Raw genomic sequence first — 25,920 nt, forward strand, 5'->3', positions numbered from 1 at the left:
ATAGGCTATAGGCTCTGGTATCTAAATTTGTTTCACGCATCGTTGAACTAGAATATTTAGAGGAGGGTCATAGGGTTTTTGCATGCTCTCTTTGTATGTCTTCAGCTTTTGATTCAGATTTTATGAATGATGTGGCATGCACTTTAAAATGAAAGATTTCATATAAGGCTGAGAAGACAAATATTTTTAATAATAAAAATATTTTTTCATAATCATATATTTCTGAGTCATGGGTATATAGAATTACCCTTAAGAAAGGAACAAAATGTCTTGTTTCTGATGAAGAGCTGGGATTGCAGTATAACTGTAGTAGGAATCAGGCCTTTTCACATACGTATGCAGTGTTATAATACTGAAATGTTCAGAGAAAGTAGCTAAGGGTGGGAAAAAAACACACCAGACAACAAACAGGTGAAGTCAAAGATGAGAAAAAGCGCATCTCAATAAAGAAGCCGAACCAGTTTTGTGCATTCTTCAGTTATTTCAGTTGTTTAAGTGAGGAGTAACTAGCTGAGAAAATCATGCCTGTATTTGAAGTCAGGAAAAGGAGCTGGTGTCTTTGTATGCCTGTGAGCAATGTGTGGCCAGAAATGGAGTCCCAGAAGACAAAAAGAAAGCATAATTTGTATCGAAGTAAACTAGAAAGCAAATAAAATCCATGCTGTACACATTCCTTGAGGTTCATTTCAGCCTTTACACTATTGAACGTTTTTCAGGTGCACAAGAATGCTTTTAAAAATACCCAAATTATAACTTACATTTGGTATCTTTGTGTCTCTCTTTTCTTTCAGGCATCAAAAAATAAAGATGGGAAAGAGCAGAGTGAAGCTATATCACCATCAGAGGAAGAAGAAACTTTCTCTTGGCCTGGTCCAAAAACTGTCGTGTTAAGGAGGACATCTCAGGGTTTTGGCTTCACCTTAAGACACTTCATAGTTTACCCTCCAGAATCTGCAGTTCAGTTTTCTTTTAAAGTAAGTGACTATTTATTCATTTACCTAAAGCCAGTGTTACTAATTTGTATACCTTTTAAATTGCATATTCTAAGGAAGGGGCATGAATTGTTGAATTTTTTGTTTTATTTTCACTCTCCAGAATTGAAATCTGTTATACTGTTGTCCTAAAAGAACAGCCTGGAAAAAGAAATTAGTTTGCCATAGTTTCTGAATGTCCTAAAATTGATGGATGTTAGAAAGAGGATTTTTTTTCTATATTTTGTTCTTTCTGCTGAAAAGTACAAGACTCTTACAGTTCCCATTTAATCAAGAGACAAATATATACCGGTCTGTACTGAAGAACAACTTTCTGAACTTAATAAGAAGTTGTGTTAAAATACTTTATAGGTTTTATTTAAAGCAAGCATTTTAAAATGTTAAGCAGCTAATCAGTGTGCCTCATTTAAAGGTCGTGTGCATTTCCCTACATGACTGAACCGATGGGAAGTTGCTGTAGTGCCTGGTACTGAGAAGTCTGTGGAATAGAGATTTGAGTATCGAGAAGGGATTTTTTTATTCTAGTGAGTTCAAATAACATTTGCTTATTTTAAAGTAATCAAATTTGAGAATTCTCATGATACACCCTACCTCTGAGGTTTTTGTTTGTTTGTTTGTTTGTTTTGCTTTGCCAGTTAGGCAGAGAAAGAGATTGATGTTAAGATGGGGGAATGAGTTTCAAAACTTCATGCTCATTTCAGACAGATAATTGATTTGTGTGTCTCTAATTGCGTCTTTAGCTGAAGTTGTCTTTTTTTGCTTATCTTCAGTCGCTATAAGAAAAAAAAATTCCAGGGGAAAGTTAGTACACTTTTCCAGTTAACTTTAGCTACAAGCAGGCACGCGGACCCAGCGTTTTTCCCCTTAACACAGAGTCACTGAAGCTAACTGTAAATGAGACTATTAGCTGTATTAGGTCATCCCAAAGTTTCTGTTCTTCAACGTGGGTTACAGAGAGTCAGCCAAGAGCAATCCCTGATTAAATTCCAATGTGAAGAAGAAGGAGAGTGGGGAAGCCTTAGCTGAGCTGCACAGATGAGTACGTGCACTTATTAGCGTCTCCTGATAACCCGTATTTGCATTCTAGGTAAAAGTAGACAGCATGAGCAGGATTCAACTCCTTAACTGAGAAGTGATTAGATAGGTTTTCTCCTGAATTTCTCAGAGATCTACTGATAGAGATGATACTGTTTCCACGTGCAAAAGGACATACACACAAGGGAGAGCAAATAACATTGGGGGGGAGGAGGGAGGCAATGTCATCCATTGTCTTCTCATTCTCATCCGATGGTTCCTGAGACAGAGACCCAAACAATACAACAGTGAGCTTGTTATACCTGTAAATCTTGAAATGTGTCTTGAAGTTCTAGCTCCCTCTATTCCTGCAGGAGTTTCTCCTTTGGTATGGCAGAATCTGGGTAATTTGTTTCCCCTTTTCTGGATGGTTTTTGAAAAGAACATCATGGGGTTGTTGGATTGATGTAGTACCTTTATTCAGGCATTCAGTTACCTCTGAGGATTATGAGGTTCATTTGCACAGAGCCCTGGTAAGCACTTCTGTAAATTAACCTGAACCATTATATTCTCCTCTTCCTTTTAATGTCCATGAGGTGGCAGAGAAGGTAACAGATGTGCAAAATTATTACTCCTGGGTCTTAATAAGGTGGTTTTTATAGATGTCTGTGTACCTAAGATATGTAAAGAATGAATTTCATTTACTGTCAGCCTGATTCTATAAGGCAAATCTGATTTCTGTGCCACTACTACTTGAACAAAGATCATATTGGTTACTGGCTAATTGTAGACTCTGTCATTGATTCTAAGCTCAAGAATTCATCTCTCTTTTCTCACTGATCAAAAGTGTAAGGGTCTTGGGAGGAGGAGGTGCTCCTTTTGTTTTTTTGGTAGTACATGTATAATAATAGGAACTCTGATCTGGCTTTATGACTGCCTTACATCGTCTAGCAACCTTGTCCCTTCCTTACATCAGAGAATGCATGCGGTTACCTCTGATGTAAGGTAGAGGTTACAGCTGGAAATTAAAGCTGTACACAACAGCCAGTTACTCAATCCCCTACAAGTTTCTCATTGTCACAGCCTTCGTTATTTCAAGTGGCAACTTGATGCTCTGGCTTTCCCTGGAGATCAGCACAGAGGTCTTTGTTTACCTTGGGGAAGGCCTCCTGTTGTAGCTTTGATTTCTTTCAAGGTAGTCTTGTTCTAATTCCTCTTAACCTTTCTGCAAGTCAACATTAATTGGTAGTGGCAGTAAAGAGAATTAGAAACCCATCTAAAAAGCTGTTAACATGGTCAGGTGAAGTCCTTTGGGGAGAAGAAAAGAATCCTCGCATGGGGGGGACACTGAGTTATCTCAAGGACAGACAGCACAAAGCTCCTAGACTGCAGGGTGTGGTAAAAATCAGACCACAGCTGGAAAGTCCATGGCAATGGAAAGAAAAGCTTCCGACAGGCCAAAGGAGGCTGCAACTTGGAAAGGCAGTGGGGTGAATTTTCTTGGAAGCAAAGAACTCTCCTCAGATGATGCAGAGTGCAGAAGAGTGGGTGTTCCTTCACGTAAAGAAAAAATAATCTCATTTCTGTTCTCTGCCTGGATGTATTTGAGGTGCTGGATTTTTGTTTGAATTTAAGAGGCTCATTGTGACACTAGTCTAATAAAAGGGTTTATTTTGTTTTAGTGCTAATAAAAAAAAAAAAAAGTACTAATGTACTAAAATTCTGTTTTGTTCTTCATGATGCTACTGATTTTTTCCAAAAAGAAAGAACTGTTTAAAGCCTGAATTAAGTAGGTTGAGTTGTGTTAAACCAGGGGATGTAGGGTTTGGGTAGGGGAAATGGCAAGCTCTAGTTGCAGATATTTCTAGACCTTAGGTGTACAAAGCTTGGCATCTACCTTTCGTAGACCTCTTGTGACCAGTGAGAAATTCCTATTCCTGTCCAGACAACTGGAACCAGTGCTCTAACTGGCACTGCCACTTGTGTACCGCTTGAATAAGCGGGGTGAGAACGAGTATAAAACAACTTAGTGACAAGGTGACGATGACCTGGAAAATGGCATAGGAGAGGCTTCCTTAACGCTTTGTTTTCTTCATTTATGTTTCCATCTGACTGGAAGTCACATTTCCATCTTGCAGTCTGTAAAGGGATTGAACGCAATTGCTTGTAAGCAATTTAGGGCAACATCCCTGCATATTCTGATACTAAATGCTAGTATACTATATTTAAGGTTATGGGTCGCTAGCAACTGCAGACTTCCTTTTAATTTCTTTCATTTGGTGTTCAGTATAGACATAGTACAGGAAGTCTAGGCCAAATTCAGGATATTGTGATAACCTCTTGTGCATTTCACAAAACGACTAATAAACTGTAAGTTAAAAGTGACATAAAGGAAAGAAAGTGGGACTTAACAGGGAATATACTCCTGTAAATCCCCCCCTTCTTGTGCCTGTTTCTCAATCTAATCTATTAGCTGATTTACAAGGATTGTGATAGGGAAAGGCAATGGAAGGAAGTATTATTTGGTAGCTCTGTTGGGAGGGGCAGCCCTGGGTGAAGGACGATGTGAAAGATGATCTTGTAAACTGAGACTGCAGTTAACGCGTTGTGTTTTGGCAAAAGTACTTGGCTGTGCTTGTGGGGCTGCACAGCAAACAGGACACGGGGAATAGCTCCACGTTCAGGAGTAACCCATTATGTATCCTCCTGGATTCCCACGTCTCATTTTCATTACGTGAATAGTGTGTGGAGGATTTCTTAAGATAAAGTTACAAGAAGCCTGCATTAAATTATGCTTTGAACATTGGATGATTATTAGGATTTCTTCGTCAGCACCACATTTTTGCATATGAATTACATTGTACAAATTGAATCAGCCTGAGAAGCTGGTAGGTGATAAATGAATGTATTTGCTTTAGGTGTGGAAGCTGCATATTCTAACGCCTTGCAAAGTGTAAAAGGTAAATGTAGGAGAGAAAGCTAATTCCAAAACATTTGCATTATAAAGCATTCAATTTTTAAAGGCCTGAGTTTGTTGGCTTGGTACAACGAAAGACTAATGTTTTGCAGGTGTTTCTTTTAACAGACCTTTGCATGCCCAGTGACAAACTGACAAACCCAGCATGGTGTCTCATGTGTGCTGGCAATTCTGTATGAACTATCTTTTCCCTTCCATAACTTTTTGTTGATAGTGTTAAACAAGGTAGCCTGCCCTAGGTCTGACCCATATGTTTGGGCTCTGATGTAGTCCTCAGACAGAACTATTCAACGTAAGGATATGCTGTTTGCTGCTACCAGAGTTGGGTGATAATGGCCATTAATTATCATGACTTTTAAAAAGCCAAATCGGTACCAGATCTCTGTTAATTCGCTGTTTGTTTGACACTTCTGTGGTTTCTTTTAAAGCTCCAGCAGGCATCCTGGTAACTTCTGTGCTATTCTAATGTTTTGTGGTGCAGGCTGTACTTCACTTTTATGTCATGAAAGAAATGCCTTGCACCTAGGAAAGACTTCTGTCTCACCCTCATTATACATGTATAATACAGTATTTCTATCTAGGTCTCTCTCTCAGCAAGTCATCTCCTCTTGAATAGTACACTCAGATCAGCGTGCAATTTCTTTGGGAATATTTAATATGCAAAAGTGATTTGTGTTTACTATGAAAAGTTAGAAATTCAGATTGATCCATTTAAAAGTGGGAGGACATGTATAGGTGAAGATCACTTCTGCAATCATCCCCTTGCTCCTTGTTTCCTTAAGGGTGAGGCTGTTTTAATTACCAAAGGTGAAGTAAAATGTTAGAATTACTTTGTGAGTAATACATATTTGTTTAAGGAACTGTATTTAGGTGGAAAATGTATTAGTCCATGAAGTCACACTTCAGGGAAAAAAAAAACGCACATAAATAGGCACATGTTTTAACCATTTTAGATGGTTAAAATGGTAGATTTTTGCTGAAGAAGAAATTAGCTCTGCTCTTTCAGAAGCCCCTCATCCATATTAAAGTACTGACAAGAAAGCTGAAATAAGTAATCACATGCTATTTTAAGCATGCCCTTCTCCATCAGTACATTCTAGTCGAGTTTTTATTTTTGAAGGACTAATTGATGCATGGTAGTTAGGTTTGTAAATACAGTGCATTAACCAGAAGGAAAATCTTCAAAGTTTTTCCAAAATAGAATTTGGGGTAAATATTTTTCTCTAAGCAGAATCACTGAAGGCAAAACAAACTTGATATTTCAAATTTCAGGAAGAATATTGAGAGCTTACAATTTTTTTGTAAGTATTAAAGAACTCTAGCATATTTTTTAACTTTGTAGATGATGAAAGTATAATCTCTCCTGCCTGGCTTTTCAGGGTGGAAACATACTTGCAAAAACACACAATGCAGTATTAGGCTTCATGACAGTGTTTTGTTTTTTTTTTTGTACATTTGCTATCAGATAATGCCTTTCAAGTTGTTTCTGTGGGGATGTTTCATGGAACAGTTTATTTTTTTCGTAAACAGGGATTATGCTACAATTTCAGAACGAAAGCCTTAATACCGTTCACTTCAAATCCTCATAGCTTACAGATGCCTGTGTATTATTTCCATTTAGTGAATTTTTAATGTGCCCTCTTTCTTTTTCCTTAGGATGAAGAGAATGGAAATAGACAAGGTATGTTGTGTTTTCATTCTTTTACAGGTCCAATATGTTGAGCATTTATCTCTAGCTATGTAATATACTTCACAAACTACCTACGAGTTTAAAATGTAAAATGGTAATTGTAAATGTAAAATTACTGAGTATGACTTTCAAGCTCTTTAGGGAGTTTTGTGGCATCAGAGCAAAAGAAAGAAAATGTCTTTTAGCTTTACCTATTTTATGCATTTGCTACAGTTGACCACAACACGTGCTGTATGTGTATCACTTGTGCCCCGCGTATTGCAGAATTATAGAATGGTTTGGGTTGGAAGGGACCTGAAAGCCCACCCAGTCCCAGCCCCCTGCCATGGGCAGGGACACCTCCCACCAGCCCAGGTTGCCCAAAGCCCCATCCAGCCTGGCCTTGAACACCTCCAGGGATGGGGCATCCACAGCTTCTCTGGGCAGCCTGTTATTTTGTCATGTGTTTGAAAAGGCAAGAAACCAGCTGTGTTCCCTTCTTAGTGCCAAAGTTTTAAACTTTGTTTTAAACAAAGTTTTAAATTGATCTGCATTTAAGCCCCACAGTTCCCACAGTTCAGCTGCTAAAATACTACAAAAAGGCTGGGTCTGCTTTCTATGTTTATTATAAATGTGTTTTAAAAAAGGAAAGATGCTGTATGGTGTTGAGACTGATGATAAGAAGTGTTTACGTATGGTATGCAACCATTTAAGAAATGATAATAATAAAAAGTACTATCAACCTAATAATTGTATCTTCAGTATTTAACAGTACTGATTTAATTTATTTCATCATTTTCAGTACTTTGTGATTTTCATGTACATTTTGAGATCCATGAAATATGTTTCAGTGATGTCAGATAAAATGTGTGAATAAAATCTTGCCCTTGATTTAGGAGAGATGGAAAAAAAATCACTTTCTTCAAAGTTGCCTGTCAGTTCCCGTCCTTTTTCATAGCTTTCCCTGCATCACGTTGCTTCTGTCTGCTCTCTTTTTTAAAATTCGATTAAAAATTGGAGCTGTCTTATTTCCAATTTAAATTCAGCATTTAGCTGTTTTCTCACCCATACCTCTTCTTTGTGCTGGTATCTTTATTTCATTTCAGGGATAACAGATGTGTTGATTCGGGTGAGAAAATGAGGTTTTCAGGTGGAGAGCCCAGTCCCACTTTCCATTTTTCCTATTCTGTCATGACTGCAAGGTATACAAAGGATGGAGGATTCGTTGCAGGGCGAGTGTAATGTGCAGTGCTTTAGTTTGTTCTTAATGGGGGGATCAGTGCTGTTGTTTGAGGGTAGGTAAGTACCTAAATAAGGTGTACCCCGTGTAAACCTGGGTACCTTTGTGCAGAAACTGCACAGAGGGAATGCTGATTTTACTGGGGGGCTGCAATCTGCTTTTCATTGTGGTTGAGAACAGTACCTAGCTTCAACATGCACCTCAAAATCTCATTTAGCTCAAAGGCAGAGAACATCTCTGAACGTCTGTTTCAGGCTTTTTGTGTAACTGTTACATATTTGAAGCGTTCTGGGAAATTCAGATTTAATTGAATTTTCTTATTCTTTTCCAGGGGGTGAGGGGCAGATGCAGTCACACCTTTCATTCTCCTGGTGTTGCTCATTTGCATTTACCTGTTTGTTAAACAGTGAGAAGTCAGTGCCTTCCAAATTCTCCTAGCTCCCCTTCTGCCTCCCAGATCTGCTGCCACTTTTTCTTTCCGTTTGTCAAAACGGATAAAGAGAAATCCCTTTAGGAAGGGAATAAAGTTACTGCTCTGCCAAATGTGCCTGGGAGGTGCCACTTGTGTTGGAGAGGAAGAAGCTCGACAATATCCTTCTCATAGGGAGAGGTGGATCAGCTAAAGGTGTGACTGGGGGTCCGTTTGCCTTAGATGCTCATCTGGGATCTGTTTTTCAGTAGAGGGACAGCAGCGAACAAGCATTTACTTGGGTTGTCATGAGACCTGCGCAGGTGGGAGCAAGATTGCTGTCTGGAATTTTTTGTGTAGCTACTTAAGCTATGAATCATAGCTCAACTGCTGCGTGTTTATAGCACCTTAGTACATTGGATGCCTTCAAATACAGATCAGAGGGCACAAAGCATACCTGGATAAGATAATATGCTAATTAGCAGAAAAGTTGAGCTTGTGTTGTGTATGGAAAGGGAAGAAATGACCAAGTCAGTGGGTATAGGTGTCACCTGAACTTAACCTACCAGTTTTGTGTGTCCTAGTTTAAAATTGTGTATTCTACCTGAAAAATAACAAAACGGGACCAAAAGCGTTAAGATGTGGTGTGACTTTGGGTGGAGGGGAAGGGTTGTTAGGCTGTTCCTATTGACACTGCTCTAAGCTGTTCCTTTTCCCCAGTGAGGAGAGTGGTTTGTTTGTGAAGAGAAAACCAGGAAAAGTATTTATCTCATTTTCCATACAACATGAGATTAATTGAGCAAAAGCAGGTATGCCTGAAATTCTCTGAAGGATTATCGCAGGGATTCCAATTAACACTGGGAATTAACCCATAATTAACACTGGGAAGTTAAGCGGAGCTGCTTCAGGGTTGCAAGGTGTGCATTTGGCTGCTGGCACTGCTGAAGCCCTGGCTCTGCTTCCACAGCTCGAGAACAGGCGCGCAGTGCCTTGGGGGTCATACAGAGGAGCCATCTAGTGGAAAGTTTTAGGTATTTTCCTTCAAATTTGTTAGAAAACTTGCCTCTGTGAAGCTGTGCTTCAACAGTGAAAACACCTTAAGTATTTTTCTTTTGGAGCCTGTAGATGGTAATTAACTTGAGCTTTCCTCTATCAGAGACTTAAGCTGAGGGGGTTTGGGCTGTTTGTTTTTGTGAAGCTGCGTTCCAGGGCAAAATCATCACTTTTCTGCTCTCAGTTTTGATTGAAGATTTCTTGTTGCCTGCAACTAAAATGCTTTTCTGACAGATGCAACCTATTAGACTATGCAGATCTTTCTTAGTGGATTCTGTTAATGCCAACCGTCCTGTATTAACTTGGAAGTATTTTTTAGTGTGTTTTGAGGATGGTATACCATCCAGTTCTTAGGAGTTTACCTATTAGAAATTTTTGTTTAAAAGAAGTATCTCACAGACAGAAATCTTGCAGAAGATCTTTGCAGGAATCTTTGGAGACAAGCTGAAAAATACCTCTAAATCTATATGTGTGCTTAGATAAAATACATATAGTTTGCTCTGTCAATATGTGGCACGTGGTGAAAGGGGAAGCCATCTCCCTTTGAGCCATGGCAGTGTGCATTTGATATGGTGAACGTTTCATCCTTCAAAGGCTCCTTGAAATTGTAGTTGGCCACATAGAACTTTAGTATATATTGAATGGTTAGGTCAGTTTTTGTAGCTTGTTTTAAAGTGTATATATATAATTTAATGTAGATTATGACTAAAATGAACAATTCTAAGCATATAGTACTAGTTTCGTAAATGAATTTCATCTTTGTTTTGAGAGCTGAGCTTTATTATGTTTGGTGCAGTGTCAGGAAGTCTAGTATCATGATGATCTAGTATCATTTTTTTTAATATAATGTTCTCGCTTTATCTCCTGTTTCTGTGTAGAGGTATCTATAGCAACTAGCAGCTTATCTTCCCAGCAAAATGAAAGGTGAGTTAGGTATATTGCTCAGTCTCCTTTTCTGTAGAGACTATAAAGGCTGTGCACCTTCTAGTGAGACTTCAGACATCTGTTTTCCCTGGCATTTCTAGATTGTTGAATTGCAACCACCAGATATTGTTTTGATGTGCCTGACTTGGATTAAAGTTTGTCCTTCAATTTTGTAAGCTAAAAAGTTGCAATTTATAACCCGAGCTCCTTCAGCTCTATAAAAGTCAGATTTGATGCAGAACATTTTGGGGGAATAGCAGAAAAAAATCAGGAAAGGCTTCTTATTCCTTCCTGCTGCTTATATAATGCTTTGTGTGGTTTTGATGTTTTATTTCTTTAAACAGACTATTTCTGTAATGTGGTTTGCATCCTCCCAAGGTTTAATTTAATCCCCACAGTTTCTAACATCATCGTCTATTAAAGCTCAGTGTGTTATGAAATAAACTAATTGAGCCTGTGATGATGAGAACAGGGTAGATAAGGGACAAGAGACTGAATGTGAAAGCCAATATTTGGAAAGGTCAGTAGATTGCTGGTCTGATGCAGTCTTAAGGTATATGATAAGGGGGTAGGAGTGAGAGGAAAAGAGGTAGGTAGTGCCATGGCAAATTGCCATTTTTTGTCCCTCTTTGATGCAACTTTATTTTTTACCACTGCGTGATGAGTGCTGTAAAAGGGCTAGATCAGTTTTTGACGGAGATGAGAGCCTGATAATTCCTCTTTTATGCAGCTCTTCAGATTTTTACTAGAAGTCAATGTAATTTCCTTGGATTATCAGGAGACTCTAGGTTGGGTACAGCAGGTATAATCACCTGAATGGCTGTGCTTGCTATCCGGGCATGGCTGGGGGCAGCTTGCTCTAGGTGGCCTTGCTTGGGCTGGGAGGGTGGACCAAGGGCCTCCAGAGGTCCCTTCCAAGCTCTGCCGTGCTGTGCTGTGGCTATATGAGAACTGCATGAATCAGTCTGGACTGCCTCATCACAGTTTGAAACTTCGGAGTGTTTCATTTAGATTTGAGAGAATTGGGAAGAAAGAAAAACAACACGTAATATCGATGACTAATGCAGTGGGAAAATACACTTTTTGAGCAAGCCTGTATTTAAGCTGAAACTGTTACATCTTTCATAAAAACGCCAGAGGATTCTCTCCCATCTCCCTCTCTCTTGAGGGTGGAGTTGAGGCTGTGTTAGTCAAACGGTTGAAGAGAAGAGCAAGCAAAAGAAGAAATACCATCGTTGGGTTGCCTAATCAAAATACCAGAGGAGTTTTAAGTAATAACAGAATGTATTTTTCCTGAATCACAGAATTGAATGCCAGGTGTTTCAAAGCTAAACAACTCAGCAACACTATTTTACTCATTACTGTCCTCATTTAGAGGCTCATCCTTGGCACTGGGTTTTGTTTAGTGTTTTTAGTTGAGTTACTTCATGCTTGACAGTGGGTGAAATTAAGCTCTGTTGGGGCCTGACTGGGACCTTTGGGCTCCTTTTCTGTAACAGACTGCTCGTAGAGAAATGCTCACTATGCAAGAAATGCAGTTTGCAGATTATAAAATCCAAAATTGTCTTTAGCTGCACTCTGTAAAATGTCATCCTGGCAGTTTTAAGGGCTTAATTTTTAACAGATACTTAATTAAATCTAAGTTCTGCTGTACATTCAGCAGTCTCTTTTTGAGAAGCTTGGGAGATGAGTAGCAGGTTTTTTGGTTTTGTAATCATTTAGAAACATTTGCCCCACCGTAGCCATACCTATTTTTCCTCCCTTTGTCTGAAAGGCACCCCGATCTGAGCTGAAACATACAGAGTGCAAATGCCTCGGATATCCAGGAGCGTATTTGTAAGTTTTCATGCTCGAGAGAAATGTTTCCTCGCCCTTGAGTCAGGCATACATAAAAGCCTGTCTTAATTATTAAGCTGTTTCACAAGGTGGGGGATACAATATAAAGATGAAAGTCACCTTTTCTGCCTGCTGAGCAGAGGGCCAGGAGCAACACCCAGCACAGCCACCTGCAACTGTTCAATTAAGGGGACAGATGTTTGAGAGAATTTAGTTTTCTGTCTTTTTTTTTGTTGTTACTTTTTATTTTTAGATCTTTGTTTCAAAAAGTGTTCTGCAAATTGTTAAGAAAACTTTGTGGCTTTTAATCGGTTTCCGTGTTCTGAGGATTTCTAAGCACGTTACAGGTGCCTTGAAGAGGAGAAGCAGCGTGTTGTTAAAAAGCAGATTCTTAGGAGAGACTTTGTAAGAAAGAGCCGTGTTATGCCGTGTCCCTAAACACTTGCACGTTTGTGCTCTGCAGGTCAGAGAGAAAGGAGAGATGTCAGTGGTAGCTTTTTGCTTTTATCAAAATATAAAAGTTTTGTCAGAGAGGTGCTCTTTGTTGTCTGTGACTCAGATGGTTTTTATCTGACTGTCTTGTATCAGAAGTTTAATGACTGCAGAGAAGTGATGTGCTTGTTGCTTACCGTGTGTCAGTGGATTTGATAATGTCACTTCTGCCACGTCCTTTTCTTTTCCGGATACATCATAGAGCAGAATAGTAACTCTGGTCTGCAAAGTGTAGCTTACAAACAACTGAAGGTTCCAACATGTGGTGTAACGCTAGGTGTGCTCCTTGCAGCAGCAGTATTCCAGTTTAGCATTTGAGCAGATGAAGCCAGAACTGGCACCTGCACAAAATTAATTTCTATGTCTAGTTCTGGGGGAAGTAGGAGAAGTTTGGGTGTTTGTGACCCCCAAGTGTAAATCAGGTACAAATGCTAACACTTCTTTACTTCTAGTGTTGTGTTTCAAAATAGTCATTTTTTGAATTCCCTTTCATCAGGGAGGAACGAGCACATCAGAATTTTGTTATTTTGCAAATCAGGTGGCTATGGTAGTAGTGTATTCCCCTCTGCCACTTGTGCTATTCCAGACATTTAGCAGGAAAGCTTCCTTTTGACTTCAGTTTGAAACTTCTTTTCCCCTGTCGGACTGCGGAGGTGGCACTGACTCGTAGTCTCAGCTCGTAGATCCAGGTAGCGTAGAGGTTAGATCGTAAATGGTGATAAATACTTGCATTATGAAGAAATGCTGTAATTTGATTTGACATTAATTGGAACATGAGTTGAAACAAGATGCATTACACTTGGGATTCTGTAGATTCTACTTTGATCTTACATGTTACTGAAGGTAACAATTACTATTATTCAGTTGAAAATTGTTGCCTAATTACAAGATTTGCATACAATTATGAAAACTTAAGACCAATTTTCTTAACTTTTGTTGTTTAGAGTAATGACTTCAATATAAAGACTCTCCTGAGTCCACGGTACCTTTGTTTCAGCCAGTGAATTTTTGCCCTGAGCCTTCTAAAGCCTCTAATGAACCACCTTCTAAATAACCTTTTTATTTCCTTATTTTTGATGATGCTGAGTGTCTGAAGTAAAAGTTCAGTAAAAGTTCAAAGTTACCTTCTCTAAAGTCACATTTTCATTTGAATAATGTAACTTTGAGGGAGGTTTTTGTACTGCAAGGAATATTTGCACTGCTCTGTTAGCAAAGTTCCCTTACTGCCTAGACGTTAACTTGAGCTACAACCTACCCTGACTGGTGGCCATTTACTCAGGCCAGAGACCTTTGTGCTTTATGGACATTTTTTGTCTTTATGGGCTGTTTTTCAGGTTTTTTTATTGCTCTTATGTAAAACCTCACCTCTGTTCATAGCTGAACTTCTGGAGGAATTAAATATATATGAAATTGCTGTTCACAGAAGTCAGGCTTTCCCATCTGCACTGCTTCCCTGCGGATGTGTGTTCCCAGCAGCTCACGTCTTTTGCCTGTTCTTTTGTGGACAGAATGTCTTGGTTTTTGTGTTTTGTTTTTACTTGCAGTTGAAGATTGGGGTAAAAATTGTCTTACTTGCTGGTAGCCTGCAACATAATGCTTAATTAAGTTGCTTACAAACGTACAGAGGAGCAGGGAGGAGGCAAAGCAGTATGCAGCAATGGGTGTTGGAAAAACACTGGCAAATGAGGCTGGATGCATGACAGAGTAGTAGTTATGAGCTGCTTTACTGTTTGCTATATTGCCTTGTAAGGAATTGCTGATATGCTAAAAATAAAAAAAATAGTTCAATATTAGGAAAATTCAGAATCTAATCTGACACTGTTGTATGGAGCTGGAGAACTTCATGAACAAGTAATGCTGATCCTGTGCTCTGGGTGGTGGATCTCGGAAGGAGGTCAGTTCTGGCTCACTGTTTTGGCAGCATCTTGTTTTTGCCTGATGGTTGGAGCCAGGCAGGATGTTGGTCTGTGCTACAGCAGTTTATTTTGTTATGCTGAAGGCTAATGTGTGTTGTGGAAGGCTAGGCTGGGCTGGAGTTTTGTCTGAAGCTGGCTGCATTGAAGTGCAGGTGGTGATGCCTCCTTGCTCCTGCAAGGACAGCATGGATTGTTTCTATTCCAGTTAAAGTTAGCGTTGTTAATCTGGTTTGGGAGTCAATGACAAGTTTATATTAGGTTCAGTGAAACAGTAGGTTTCACTGCATTAAGCAGTTTTTAACTGTAAGCATTTCTGTGCCCAGAGGATGTGGGTGGTGGCGTGGTGGTGGAATTGTGCATTTAATTAATGAGGTAAGAAAGGTCACTTCTGAGAGAATCTGAATGGACATCCATCTACTGTGTAAAGCTCCCGCTGCTACCTGAATGAGAATCACATCCAAAGAGGGTTTTTAAAAGCAGGTGCTCTGGGAGTATTTGATTTATTTATTCATTTACCCCTATGGAGAACTGAGAGCTGGAAGATGCTCTGTCAGGCTGAGCCGTTCTGGGGTCCTGATGTGTTGGGTGATGTGCTCCTGCAGAAGGAGTTTAAATGCAAAGGAAATGGATAAGGACAAGCTGGAAAGTGGTATTGGCTATTGGCAGCTTGTGGCAAGAAAAGGCTTATTAATTCCTCATAACGAATGAGGCATGCTGACTGTAAAATAAATCTTTGTTTCCTCCTTGCCTTTTGACCTCTGATTGGAATTTTTTCTTGCTAAAACTTCATGGTCATGTTGTGGAAAACATGAAAAAAAAAAAAGTAACTTATTAAATGAATGGCCTTCAATTTTTTTAATTCACTAATTATTTAGATCTAAGTGACAGATGCTGATTTCATATAAGAGGTATCTGTGAAAGAGGTGCTATGATACATGATTCACTTACTGGATGTTGGTCCTCAAACAAAAGTCAGTACAGTGAAAAAGAGTGATTAAGTGAATGCACACTGCAAAAAGGGCTTGTACTTAAGTAATAGGTACCAAGCAGTTCCTTCTGCAGCTTAATTGTGCATTGCTTATTAGTGCTACATAAAAGGCTTGGCTAATTCTGTTGCCGTTCCATTACTTAGGATTTCCATCTCTTGCCATGTAAAAGCGTTCTTGGGCAGTTATTCATATCATAATTTCAGTAAGAGTAACTTCAACGGCCAATTTCCAAACAGTTTAACTCGGTTTCAGGGACAGAGATAAGCCAGTTTTGTTTAGCCTTTCAGTAAACGTTTCCTTGCTCTGCTTCAGGATAGTTTGTGGTCTGACCTTGGTGTGTGATGGTATAAGGGAGAACTGTCTTATTTAAATGTTACACCTGTAATATTTCCTTCTGAGATCAATTCCTTTCTTAAAAATCAATTTGTTAAATGGAGGGGTTAAGTCTTGAGACCTGAGATAAATTGTTAGAGTGCCAATTTTAGTTGAAATTTGGTTCTGTGATGACTGATGCACATCTACAAGATTGATTTCTCTTAAGCTGGTCTGAAGAAATTATCATTAGCTGCTGCTGTCATAGAATACTTCTTTTAGCTTTGCTTGAATTTCTAACTTAAAATATAAGCATATGCTTTGAGACTACGCATTGAAGGAAGTTCATTTATTTGCTTACTGAAGGAAAGAAGCTTTGGGTTGTATCCAAGTATGCAAAAGACTAAAGGAGAAATGCAGAGCATGTATTCATCTCCAGAGCTTTGGAGTCCAAGGTTTTCTTCTTGCCTTCACTTGTAAATGGATATTACTGACCCGTAAAATGAACCTGTAAATGTAAACAACATGGTAAACTTCTCAGCCTATTTTTTTCCCCAAATTTGATCTTAATCTTTAACATGGCCATACATTTTTCTGGGAAGACGAATATGTTCAACATAACCTCCTTCTGCATGTAGGACAAAGAACTATGCTTAAGATGTTATCAGCTTTGCAAGTCGGTCTGTAAAACAGTTGTGAAAACCCCAAGTGACTGCCTGTAGTGTGGAAGAACTTCTTTGTGTAGCTGCTGGTGCTCTGCCAGCAGGTTGGTCAGAAATCACACGTTCAGGGAAGACTTCAGTCTCTGGTCTTCATAAATGGGTTCAATTTTTTCTCCAATTCAGCAGTGGTACCTGTATTAAAGGTCTTTTGTAGTATTGAATGGGAATAATCTAGGTGCTTGACCTCTTGCTTTGTGTATTCAGGCAAGCACAAGCCATGAAGTAGCATTTGAGTGCTAAGCAAACAAGCAGTAGATCACTAGCCCTGACCTGCCTAGGGAAGGCAGGTCAGAAAAGAAAGGTCAAGGAGAGGGTATTTCCCTCTGATAAATGAGAAGGAAGAACTGATAATGAGTCATGGAAAAGGCTGAGGGACTCAACTTCTGTGCCTTGGTCTTCACTGGCAGTCAGGCTTCCCTCAAGAAGTTTTTGAGGAATTCTCAAGTCCTTGAACCTCTAGGCAGAGGCTGGGGAAGCAAAGTCCCTTTTACCATAAGGGAAGAAGAGTTTTGAGACCAGCTGAATAAATAGAGTAGGTACAAGACTCTGGGCCCTGGTGGCATGCATCCCAGGGTCCCGATGGAACGGGCTGAAGTAGTTGCCAAGCCTCTCTCCATCACATTTGAAAAGTTGATGGAGGGACTGCAGCAGTCAACAGGGGAATACCAACAGATGTCGTCTGCCTAGATTTCTGTGAGGCCTTTGATGTGGGCACACGTGACATTGTGATCTCTAAATCAGACTTGAAGGGTGGACCACTGAGTTGATAAAGGGTTGGTCTAAAGGCCGTGCCCAAAGAGTGCTGGTCAGTGGCTCTGTGTCCAGGTGGAGGCTGGTGGTAAGTGGGGTCCTTCAGGGGTCTGTCCAAGCTGAGTGGTGCAGGTGACACCACAGAAGGAAGGGATGCCATACAAAGGGACTTGGACATGCCTGAGAGGTGGGCCCACGTGGACTTGTTGAACCTCATTAGGTTCAAGTGCAAGGTGCTGAACCCGAGTTGGGGCAATCCCCAGCATGAATACAGGCTGGGCAATGACTGGATTGAGAACAGCTCTGGGGAGAAGGACATGGACAGCCCAGAAAACAACTGGATCCTGGGCTGCATCAAAATAAGAGTGACCAGTAGGTCAAGGGAAGTGATTCTCCCCCTCTGCTTTGCTTTTATGGGATCTCACCTGGAGTTCTGCATTCATCTCTGGGGTCCCCAGCATAAGACAGATGTGTACCTGTTAGAGTGGGTGCAGAGGAGGGTCACGAGGATGATCAGAGGGCTGGAGCACCTCTCCTGTGAAGAGAGGCTGAGGAAGTTGCGGTTGTTCAGCCTGCAGAAGAGAAGGCCCCAGGGAGACCTTACAGGGGCCTGCCAGTACCTAAAGGGGGCTACAGGGAAGCTGAGGAGGGATTTGTCAGGGGGTGTGGTGATGGGACAAGGGGGAATGGCTTTAAACTAAGAGAGGGGAGATTTAGGTTAGATATAAGGAATAAATTATTTACTCAGAGGCTGCCCAGAGAAGCTGTGAATGCCCCATCCCTGGAGGTGTTCAAGGCCAGGCTGGATGGGGCTTTGGGCAACCTGGTCTGGTGGGAGGTGTCCCTGCCCATGACAGGGGGTTGGGACTGGATGGTCTTTAGGGTCCCTTCCAACCCAACCCATTCTGTGATTCAGTGTTGGGTCAGGCATTGAGTGTTTTAAATTATACGTGCCACAGGAGCTCCATTACTTTTTCTTGTCACTGTTGGGATTGTACCTCTTCAGTAACACATCACGTGGCGACACCGGGAAGGTTGTTTGGTCATATAAGAGGTTGTATTTTAACTGTTCACTCTGAAGCTACCTTTTGTATCTGGGGTAAATTATTCTCTGAGCTTGTCTAAATTCGCTGTAATGTTCCTGCCTTTTAAAGGATGAGACCTGCCTTGTGTTCAGTGTCTATTTAAATCAGCAGATTAATAATGACAGACATTAGCTTTGCCTCACAGAGAGCATTTTGTATGTCTTGTAGCTGTGTCCTGCTAATCAAATTCAAAAGTATTTGGGGACTGAGCTGCCAGCTGTTTTTTGATTTATAATTCAGTTGTGTGTATGTAATAGCTAGCTGATCTTATCAAGTCAACTTTTTGTTGATTCTCCACCCATTCAGAGTTATTTTGAGAATAAGGCCATTACCTGGTTTTTGGTAAGGTGGCAGGACCCAGGTTTTTGGTAAGGTGGCAGCTCCCAGGCTGGCTCACCATGCAGCCTCCAAATGGTGGTGGTTCCCCAGCTGAGTGAGTGGTATAGGGGTGTAGGGAACTTGGGGGGGACCAGGGTGCTTATGGCTAGCATGGACACATGTTTCTCTGGCTGCCACCTTCGAGGTTCCAGCACTGGTTCTGTGATGTTCATCTCTTTTTTTACTACTTGGATTAGAGCTGTCAGGAGAGACAGGTTACTCTTTGCCCTGAACTTAGTTTATTGTGCAGCAGTCTGCTAGCAGAATGGAAATAGGGTTTGAAAAATTTTATTTTTGTTTCTTCTCAGCTCCTGGCATGAAAAATTAAACTAGTGAAGCTGCGTAGGAGCTGTGAGATGGCTTACCCTGTTTATATGCAGATGTAGCTCGGGATGGCATTACTGTATTTTAGTCTGCAGTGTAACTGTGCTGGTTTTTCATTTGTATTTGTTTAACTGTGTTCTTCTGCCTCCCTTTCTCCTCCACATCTTGATATTCAGAAGCAGTGCCTACTTCAGCTGACAATTGCTTAGTAAACGACTGTAAAAGCACAAGGTGCCTGTGTTCCTGGAAGCATAAAAAGTAATTGAATGCTGAGAAGGCGAGAAGATAAGATACAGGGTTTCTAACTACTGCAGGCTAACTTTATTATGTATATACAGATGTGTACAGTTCATGTGCAGACATAATTTAGTTTGAAGTATATGTTGCCTTTGGAATTTTGATAAATCTGCAGGAAAACTTTAATCTTGGAGCATCTGAAAAATATGGTTAGAAAATCAGTGTTACAGTTCCTTGAGGACCATAAATCAATTTTATGGTTCTCACTTCTAGGGAAAAATGTTAAGGTTTTATTTTTTTCAATTTGCACTACTAATTCTTACTTTGGCTTTATATCTTATGCACGATAGGAATCCAGAACAGGAAGGAGTATTTCTTACTGAACAGTGTAGGCATCAGCGTGATGATGAAGTAGCAAAGACATCATGAAATGAATCTGGGGAAGAAAAAAAAAAAAAGAAGAAAAAACTATAAACATTTAACATAACATATTCACAAGTTTAAGCTCATAATTGTGAGCATTCTCGCCCTTCCCCTGCCCTGACACCCAAAAGGTCTTTAGCACAGCCGGAAGAAATGCTGTCTGTATAGTCATAGATAGAATTATCTAGGTTGGAAAAGACCTTCAAGTTCAAGTCTAACAGATCGTCAACCTGACCTACCAAGTCCCATCACTAAATTGTATCTTTTCCTTCCCTTCCCCCAAATTGGATTTTGGTATTCAGTGTATTGATGAACATGGCTGGATTACGTTTCAAAATAATTCTTTAAAATGAAATCATTGTAATGCAGTATAATTCAAGACTTAAAGAAATACTCTTTTTTCTTTTTTCTTTTCAGGAAAACAAAGGAATAGACTGGAGCCAATGGATACCATATTTGTTAAACAAGTTAAAGAGGGCGGACCTGCTTTTGAAGCTGGACTCTGCACAGGTACCATTCTTCTGCATGTTTGTGTACATGGTGTAGAAATACGTATACATTTTAAGCTACTACATATAATTTTGTCTACCATTAAACCTTCCTTCAGAATTCCAAAAGCCTTTTAAATTGTGATCAAGTGTTTTTAACCTCAAAAGCAGCGTTGCATTCTCTCAGGAGGTGCTGTATAATACTTATTAAGGCATAAGACTAGTATACGAGACTAGTAAGACTTTTACTAGTAAGACTTTTACTAGTCTCGTATACTTGTTCATAGCTGTAAGATAATAAAATTATAAATAAAATGGCATATGTTAGCTGCTATTTCTTGTGCTTTATTACATGTTAATAACCCCAAAACATAGAGGCTTTTGTCCTTTAAATTATTTAATCTCCTTTAAGTGAAATGAGAATAATCCAACTCTGTCTTTTCTTACTAAATTTTGTTCAGTTGTTTAATTTAATCTATAACTCCTGAAGCAGGCAGTATGTTTTTTTTGTGAAATGCCAGGTACTTTGTCACACCCTTACCGAAGTGCTGAAGGAAAAAAAGTGTATGTTAGAGGGGGACGTCTTAGAAGTCAAAAGTACACTAAGTTATGTAGATGGATACCACTACAGATTTTTCTTAAAAACATGGCAAAACATACATTCTATGAAAAGAAGCTAGTTTGTAGACCTAGAGGGATGTTGATTTTTTTTTTTTTTTAAACAATTGTGTACATGTATTTGTCTGTAATAGAATAATTTTTGTATGTTTCCTCCCAAAGAAATAAAAACATTCTAGGATGATCTGCAATTTAAAAACAATTCTAGATCCTATTTTCCAGCATATGGTGTTTTTCTTTTTTAACTCTTCCATAAGTGGTTATTTAGAGGAAGGTTACTTTGGCATTATTTTAATGCTATTATATAAAGAAATGTTTTGGCTTGATAAAATGCAGCATATGTTGAAGTTGTACTGAGGAGCCATGTTAATTTCTGCTCTGTTCAGTGTTTGCCAAATTGAAAGAGATGAAATCTGTAGAGAATATTTTTATCTTTAGGCATAGAAGAGATTTTAGGAGCCCAGAATGAAGAACAAAAAATACATGCAAAAAATATTTTTAATGTACTGGAATATTTTAGAAACACTGGTAGTCATTGTATCTAATTGGGTCATGCCACTATTTCTTGTTTAAAACCTGAGGTTGAAATATTACTGTATCTCTGTCTTGAAATTACATTATAAAGCACTCAGGGAATGATCAGCAAGGTAGATTGCCTAACTTCTAATACAGACACTATATATTTATTTTGTACAATTATCTATATTTCGATTTTATTCATTTTTTATCCAACTTGGCTTTATTTTACAGTTACATCATGGAAGGAAGAGGCTTGAAAAATCTAATACTAGTTTAGGTAGTTCTGCTTTTTAGCTCTTATTTCATTGCTGAAGGGTCCTTTACTACATAATACTGGCAATCTTAGCCCAAGCTTGACTACCCAGAATCAGTAAGCTGTGTTTCAGGACCTTACCTGCCTGCTACTCACCAGAAAGCATGGTGTACTCTTGTAAATTTGAGGGAAGAGGGTACAGTATATTAAATGTAAGACAACTTCTTTTGAGTATTTTTGAATGCTCTTTTAAGGTTATCTTGGCTGCAGTTAGAAAGATCATACTTCCCGTATTTAATGTCTGATATATTTCATTAAAAAGAACGTATCTGTGAGTTCCAAGTGTAAGTATTAGATAATTATTTTTATCGAAGTAGAGACAGCCAAAACAGATCCACGCTTCCCATAACTTTGTCTTTATGCTGCGGTTTATACATGTATATAACCAAGAATATGAAGGACTAAAATCTGTACAGAAAGGAAGCTGTTTTAAGTGTGTTTAAACACTTTTGATCAGAGGTTTTTAAACGGGCTGCTGGATTGATATGAGAAAAATTATACGAGAAAAAGCCTTCATGCTTCTATACCCTGTTTTGCCCTACAGCCACTAGCCTTGCCTTTTTTGCCCTGAAATGGAGCAAAATCGTGTTCTGCAGCGTTGGCTGCCACCACTTCTTTCAAGTAGCCAGTTCTGCAGCGTGTCCCACTTGAGTTTTTTTTGCCAGGTTCTTGTTCTGGTTCATTGGGTGCGTGCTTCAAGTAGCCTTATTTCACTGCTGAGTTGCTTTGAAATATAAACACTGCACAAAAGTAGGTAAGGTAATATGACCTACTTGCAAGGTATTCCTAATTATATTTTTCAATGGGAGTACAGAGTGAAGATCTACATCTGTGGGCAAGTTCCAAAACAGCCTGGAAAAAAAAAGCCAGTTTTAAGTTCCAGGGAAGAATCTGACGCATTTTGAAGAAGTCTTGCCATAAGACCTAATAGGACAGGGGTTAGAAAGAACATTTTTTTTGGTAATGACCATAACATTTCTATCTCCTGCAGCTTTTTGTAAGGATGTAGTCTTTCTATAGTCCCGCCCCCTGTCTATAATCCTTTTAGAGACCATTTTCTCCTCATTAGTAAATTCAATGTACTTTTCTGTTCTTCTGGTTGGAGATGACATGAATATATGACATGTTTTTGTTGAAGGAATGGGGTGAGTTCTTCATCAAAAGTTGAAAGTAGCTCACAAGGTGAAAATCCTTGTCGTGTTTTCGTAGTGATATAAGTGCCACTTAATTTATGGTGAGAATGAAACTGAATGAAGAAGGTACAACGGACTATTAGGAGAAATCTGATTAAAAGTGATATGAGGTCAAAAGATTGATCTATATGGATAAGAAAAAAAACATTACGCTGTCCAAGAGGCACTAAAGAACCAGTAATGTCTTGGAAGCAACCCATATTATTTTGAGGAAGGAAGAACCTGGAGCACACTATTTATTTTTTCTCAGAGGAAAGGAGTATGAGACGGTGGAACTTCCCGATATTAAAGGAAAACTGTACAGCTATCATTGTCAGTGTTCTGAGCTAATACCCGGTTTTGTTTGGAATGAAATTTCTACTTAGGATTTGCTTGAGAATTAAGCATAGTTTGCAGTACTTGATATCACCCATGGAAAACTTTACTTTGAAGATGGGATGCCTAAGTGAGCCTCTGATATAGCTTATGCCTGCTTGTGGTTTTCTTTCTATGATTTTCTAGGTGATTTATTTGGAAGTTTAAAATAAGATACCTTATCTGAAGATGTCCTGTGAAAAGTGTAGGAATTTGACATCGTGTATATGTTTACATAAAATTTTATTGCACATCTTCAATTTTCTTCTTTTCTCATTTTTAAAGAAGACTAACCTTGAACTTAATGTATTGATGCTGCTTGTTGTGAGATACAGAAGTGCAAAATGAAAACAAGGAAAAAAAGTCAAGACAAAATGATTTAAGGTGTAATTTTTCCCTTTACAGGCGACAGAATTATAAAAGTCAATGGAGAAAGTGTTATTGGGAAGACATATTCTCAAGTCATTGCTTTGATACAGAACAGGTAAGATTCTCGTATTCAATTGTGTGTCACACTTTTTATACTAAGCAGGAAATGCCTACTTCTGGTGGTTCTGAAAAAGTAATCGTATTTTTAAATTTTCCCTAGTACAGGCTGTTTTATGTATTTGTTTTCGTATGTTTACTGAATGCTGAAAAAGGCTTAAAATTGGCTGTGCTATTTTGTGCCAGAGTCTGTTTATGTCAGTACTTGGCCCCTATAACCAAATCACGGAGTGTTACAGAGTAAGGCTGTATAAACTTAAAATAGGCTGATAAGGGCCACATAAACACACATTTTTCTGCTTAAAATGAAACTCGGAAAAATCTGTGCTGCAGCATCTCCATCTTTCCATTACATTGCAACAAGTTACAAACCTTGCACAAAGTGAAGAAACAGCAATATTTACTGCTCTTGAACTCACAGGGGCTTGTTAAGTCATGTCTGTACATAAATCCAGAAACTCATTTTCATGTCTCAGGTCAGTCTCCACTTTTACTGTTTTCTTGTTTTCTTCTCTACTTTTACTAGTTTTTTGTTTGTTTGTTTGTTTTTTGTTTGTTTGTTTTTTTTTGTTTGTTTGTTTTTGTTTTCTATAGGAACAACCTTCCAGTATAGGAATGTTCTGTGGAAAAGAGATGTATTATGATCAGCATGGAAAAATGTTTTCCAAATGAATATTGCTTACCACATTCTAATTTAAGCGAATCTTCATGTGTTAATACTTAGTTATGCTTACAGGAGGAGGAGGAGGAAAAATAAGGACTGGGGTTGTTCATCCTGGAGAAGGCTCTGTGGAGACCTTACAGTGGCCTTTCAGTACCTCAAAGAGGCATACAGTAAGGTTGGGGAGGGACTCTTTGTCAGGAGGTGTAGTGATAGGGCAAGGAGTAGTGTCTTTGAACTACAAGAGGGTAAGTGTAGATTGGATATTAAGAATGAATTACTTCCTTTGAGGGTGGTGAGGCACTGGCACAGATTTCCCAGAGAAGCTGTGGCTGCCCCATCCCTGGAGTTGTTCAAGGCCAGGCTGGATGGGGCTTTGGGCAACCTGGTGTGGTGGGAGGTGTCCCTGCCCATGGCAGGGGGTTGGAGCTGGATGATCTTTAACATTCTTCTCCAAACCAAACCATTCTGTGATTCCGTCACAGCAGATCACAGCCAAAGATGATGTCTAGCCCTGAGGGTTGTGGTGTTCTGTTGTTCTTGTTGGTGGTTTGCTTTTGTTTTGTTTTATGAAAAATGTAAATATCAGGATGTCTTCATCTGAATCTCTTAAGATGAAGAGATAAATACAAATTCTGATGTAGAAAGATAGCTCAGACTAAGGAATTAGTCAGGTGCATTTTCCTTGCAGCTTACAGGCAGCGATGTCTGTTATGTGACAGTTTCTCATATGACTAATGAATGGACTCTCATTCTTTGCTGGAAAACAGTGTTCTTCAACTCAGCAGTTTGTTCTACACATCAAGAATTTTATTTCATCTGCTGCTCCTACCATTTTATGGCAAGAGAAATTGGTTTCTGTTGAATGTATCTTGCTTTAGCATGCCATTCCTGTATCAGCGTCAGCATCTTGGACCAGACTGATGGTCTCTTTATGTCAGTATCCTCTCTGACAATATCCAGAAATGGATTCCTGGGAGAAGTGCATGAAAACACTGGGAGTATGTAGTATGCTTAGTCCTGACCCTGCCTCGTTCAGGAACTTGTTGAACCAAAGCTTTTATCTGCATCACTTGATTTTAACAGTTCTTGATAGATTGGTCTTGGATAAGTTCACTTCTGAATGTATTTAAACTCTTAATTTTAAAATTACCCAGTTATGCAGGTTTTGCTCTGTTCAGTGTTTTAGCTCGTTTTGCATCCGTCACTTTGTAGTTTCTTCATCAGGCTTTGTGTGAGTGACTTGCTGAAAAGCCTTTTGAAAGACTAAGTTGTCAGTTGAAATCTCTTGTTCATGACTAGAGACAGTTTCATTTACAGTTTGTATGTGTGATGATTTTTAGACATATTAATCACTGTATTTTTCATTATTTTAAATTGCCCTTTCAAATATCTTGTCAACTGTAAATGCTGTTCTTTCCTAATTTTTCTGATCATCTTCAGAGCAGTTTTAAGTAAAGTTACAGCATGTGTAACCTCTGCAGCCTCTCAAGGGAGAGAGTTCCCCCCACACCGTTCAGCTGTTGAGCAATGAAACTTGTTTGTG

The 25,920-nt window shown here is 39.2% G+C and overlaps 1 protein-coding gene across 3 annotated transcripts in view; it reads left to right on the forward strand.

The window, feature by feature from the left end:
* Positions 1 to 25,920, forward strand: part of ARHGAP21 (Rho GTPase activating protein 21) — a 118,215-nt gene that overhangs the window by 46,433 nt on the left and 45,862 nt on the right. For all 3 annotated transcript variants that reach the window (XM_084282749.1, XM_084282748.1, XM_084282750.1), the window contains 4 exons: positions 792 to 974; positions 6,640 to 6,664; positions 20,160 to 20,252; positions 23,633 to 23,711. In XM_084282749.1, coding sequence (XP_084138875.1) covers positions 792 to 974; positions 6,640 to 6,664; positions 20,160 to 20,252; positions 23,633 to 23,711 — 380 coding nt within the window. The remainder of the gene's footprint in view (positions 1 to 791; positions 975 to 6,639; positions 6,665 to 20,159; positions 20,253 to 23,632; positions 23,712 to 25,920) is intronic.

Source organism: Netta rufina (genome assembly GCF_964035555.1).
Source record: "Netta rufina genome assembly, chromosome: 2".
NCBI lineage: Eukaryota > Metazoa > Chordata > Aves > Anseriformes > Anatidae > Netta > Netta rufina.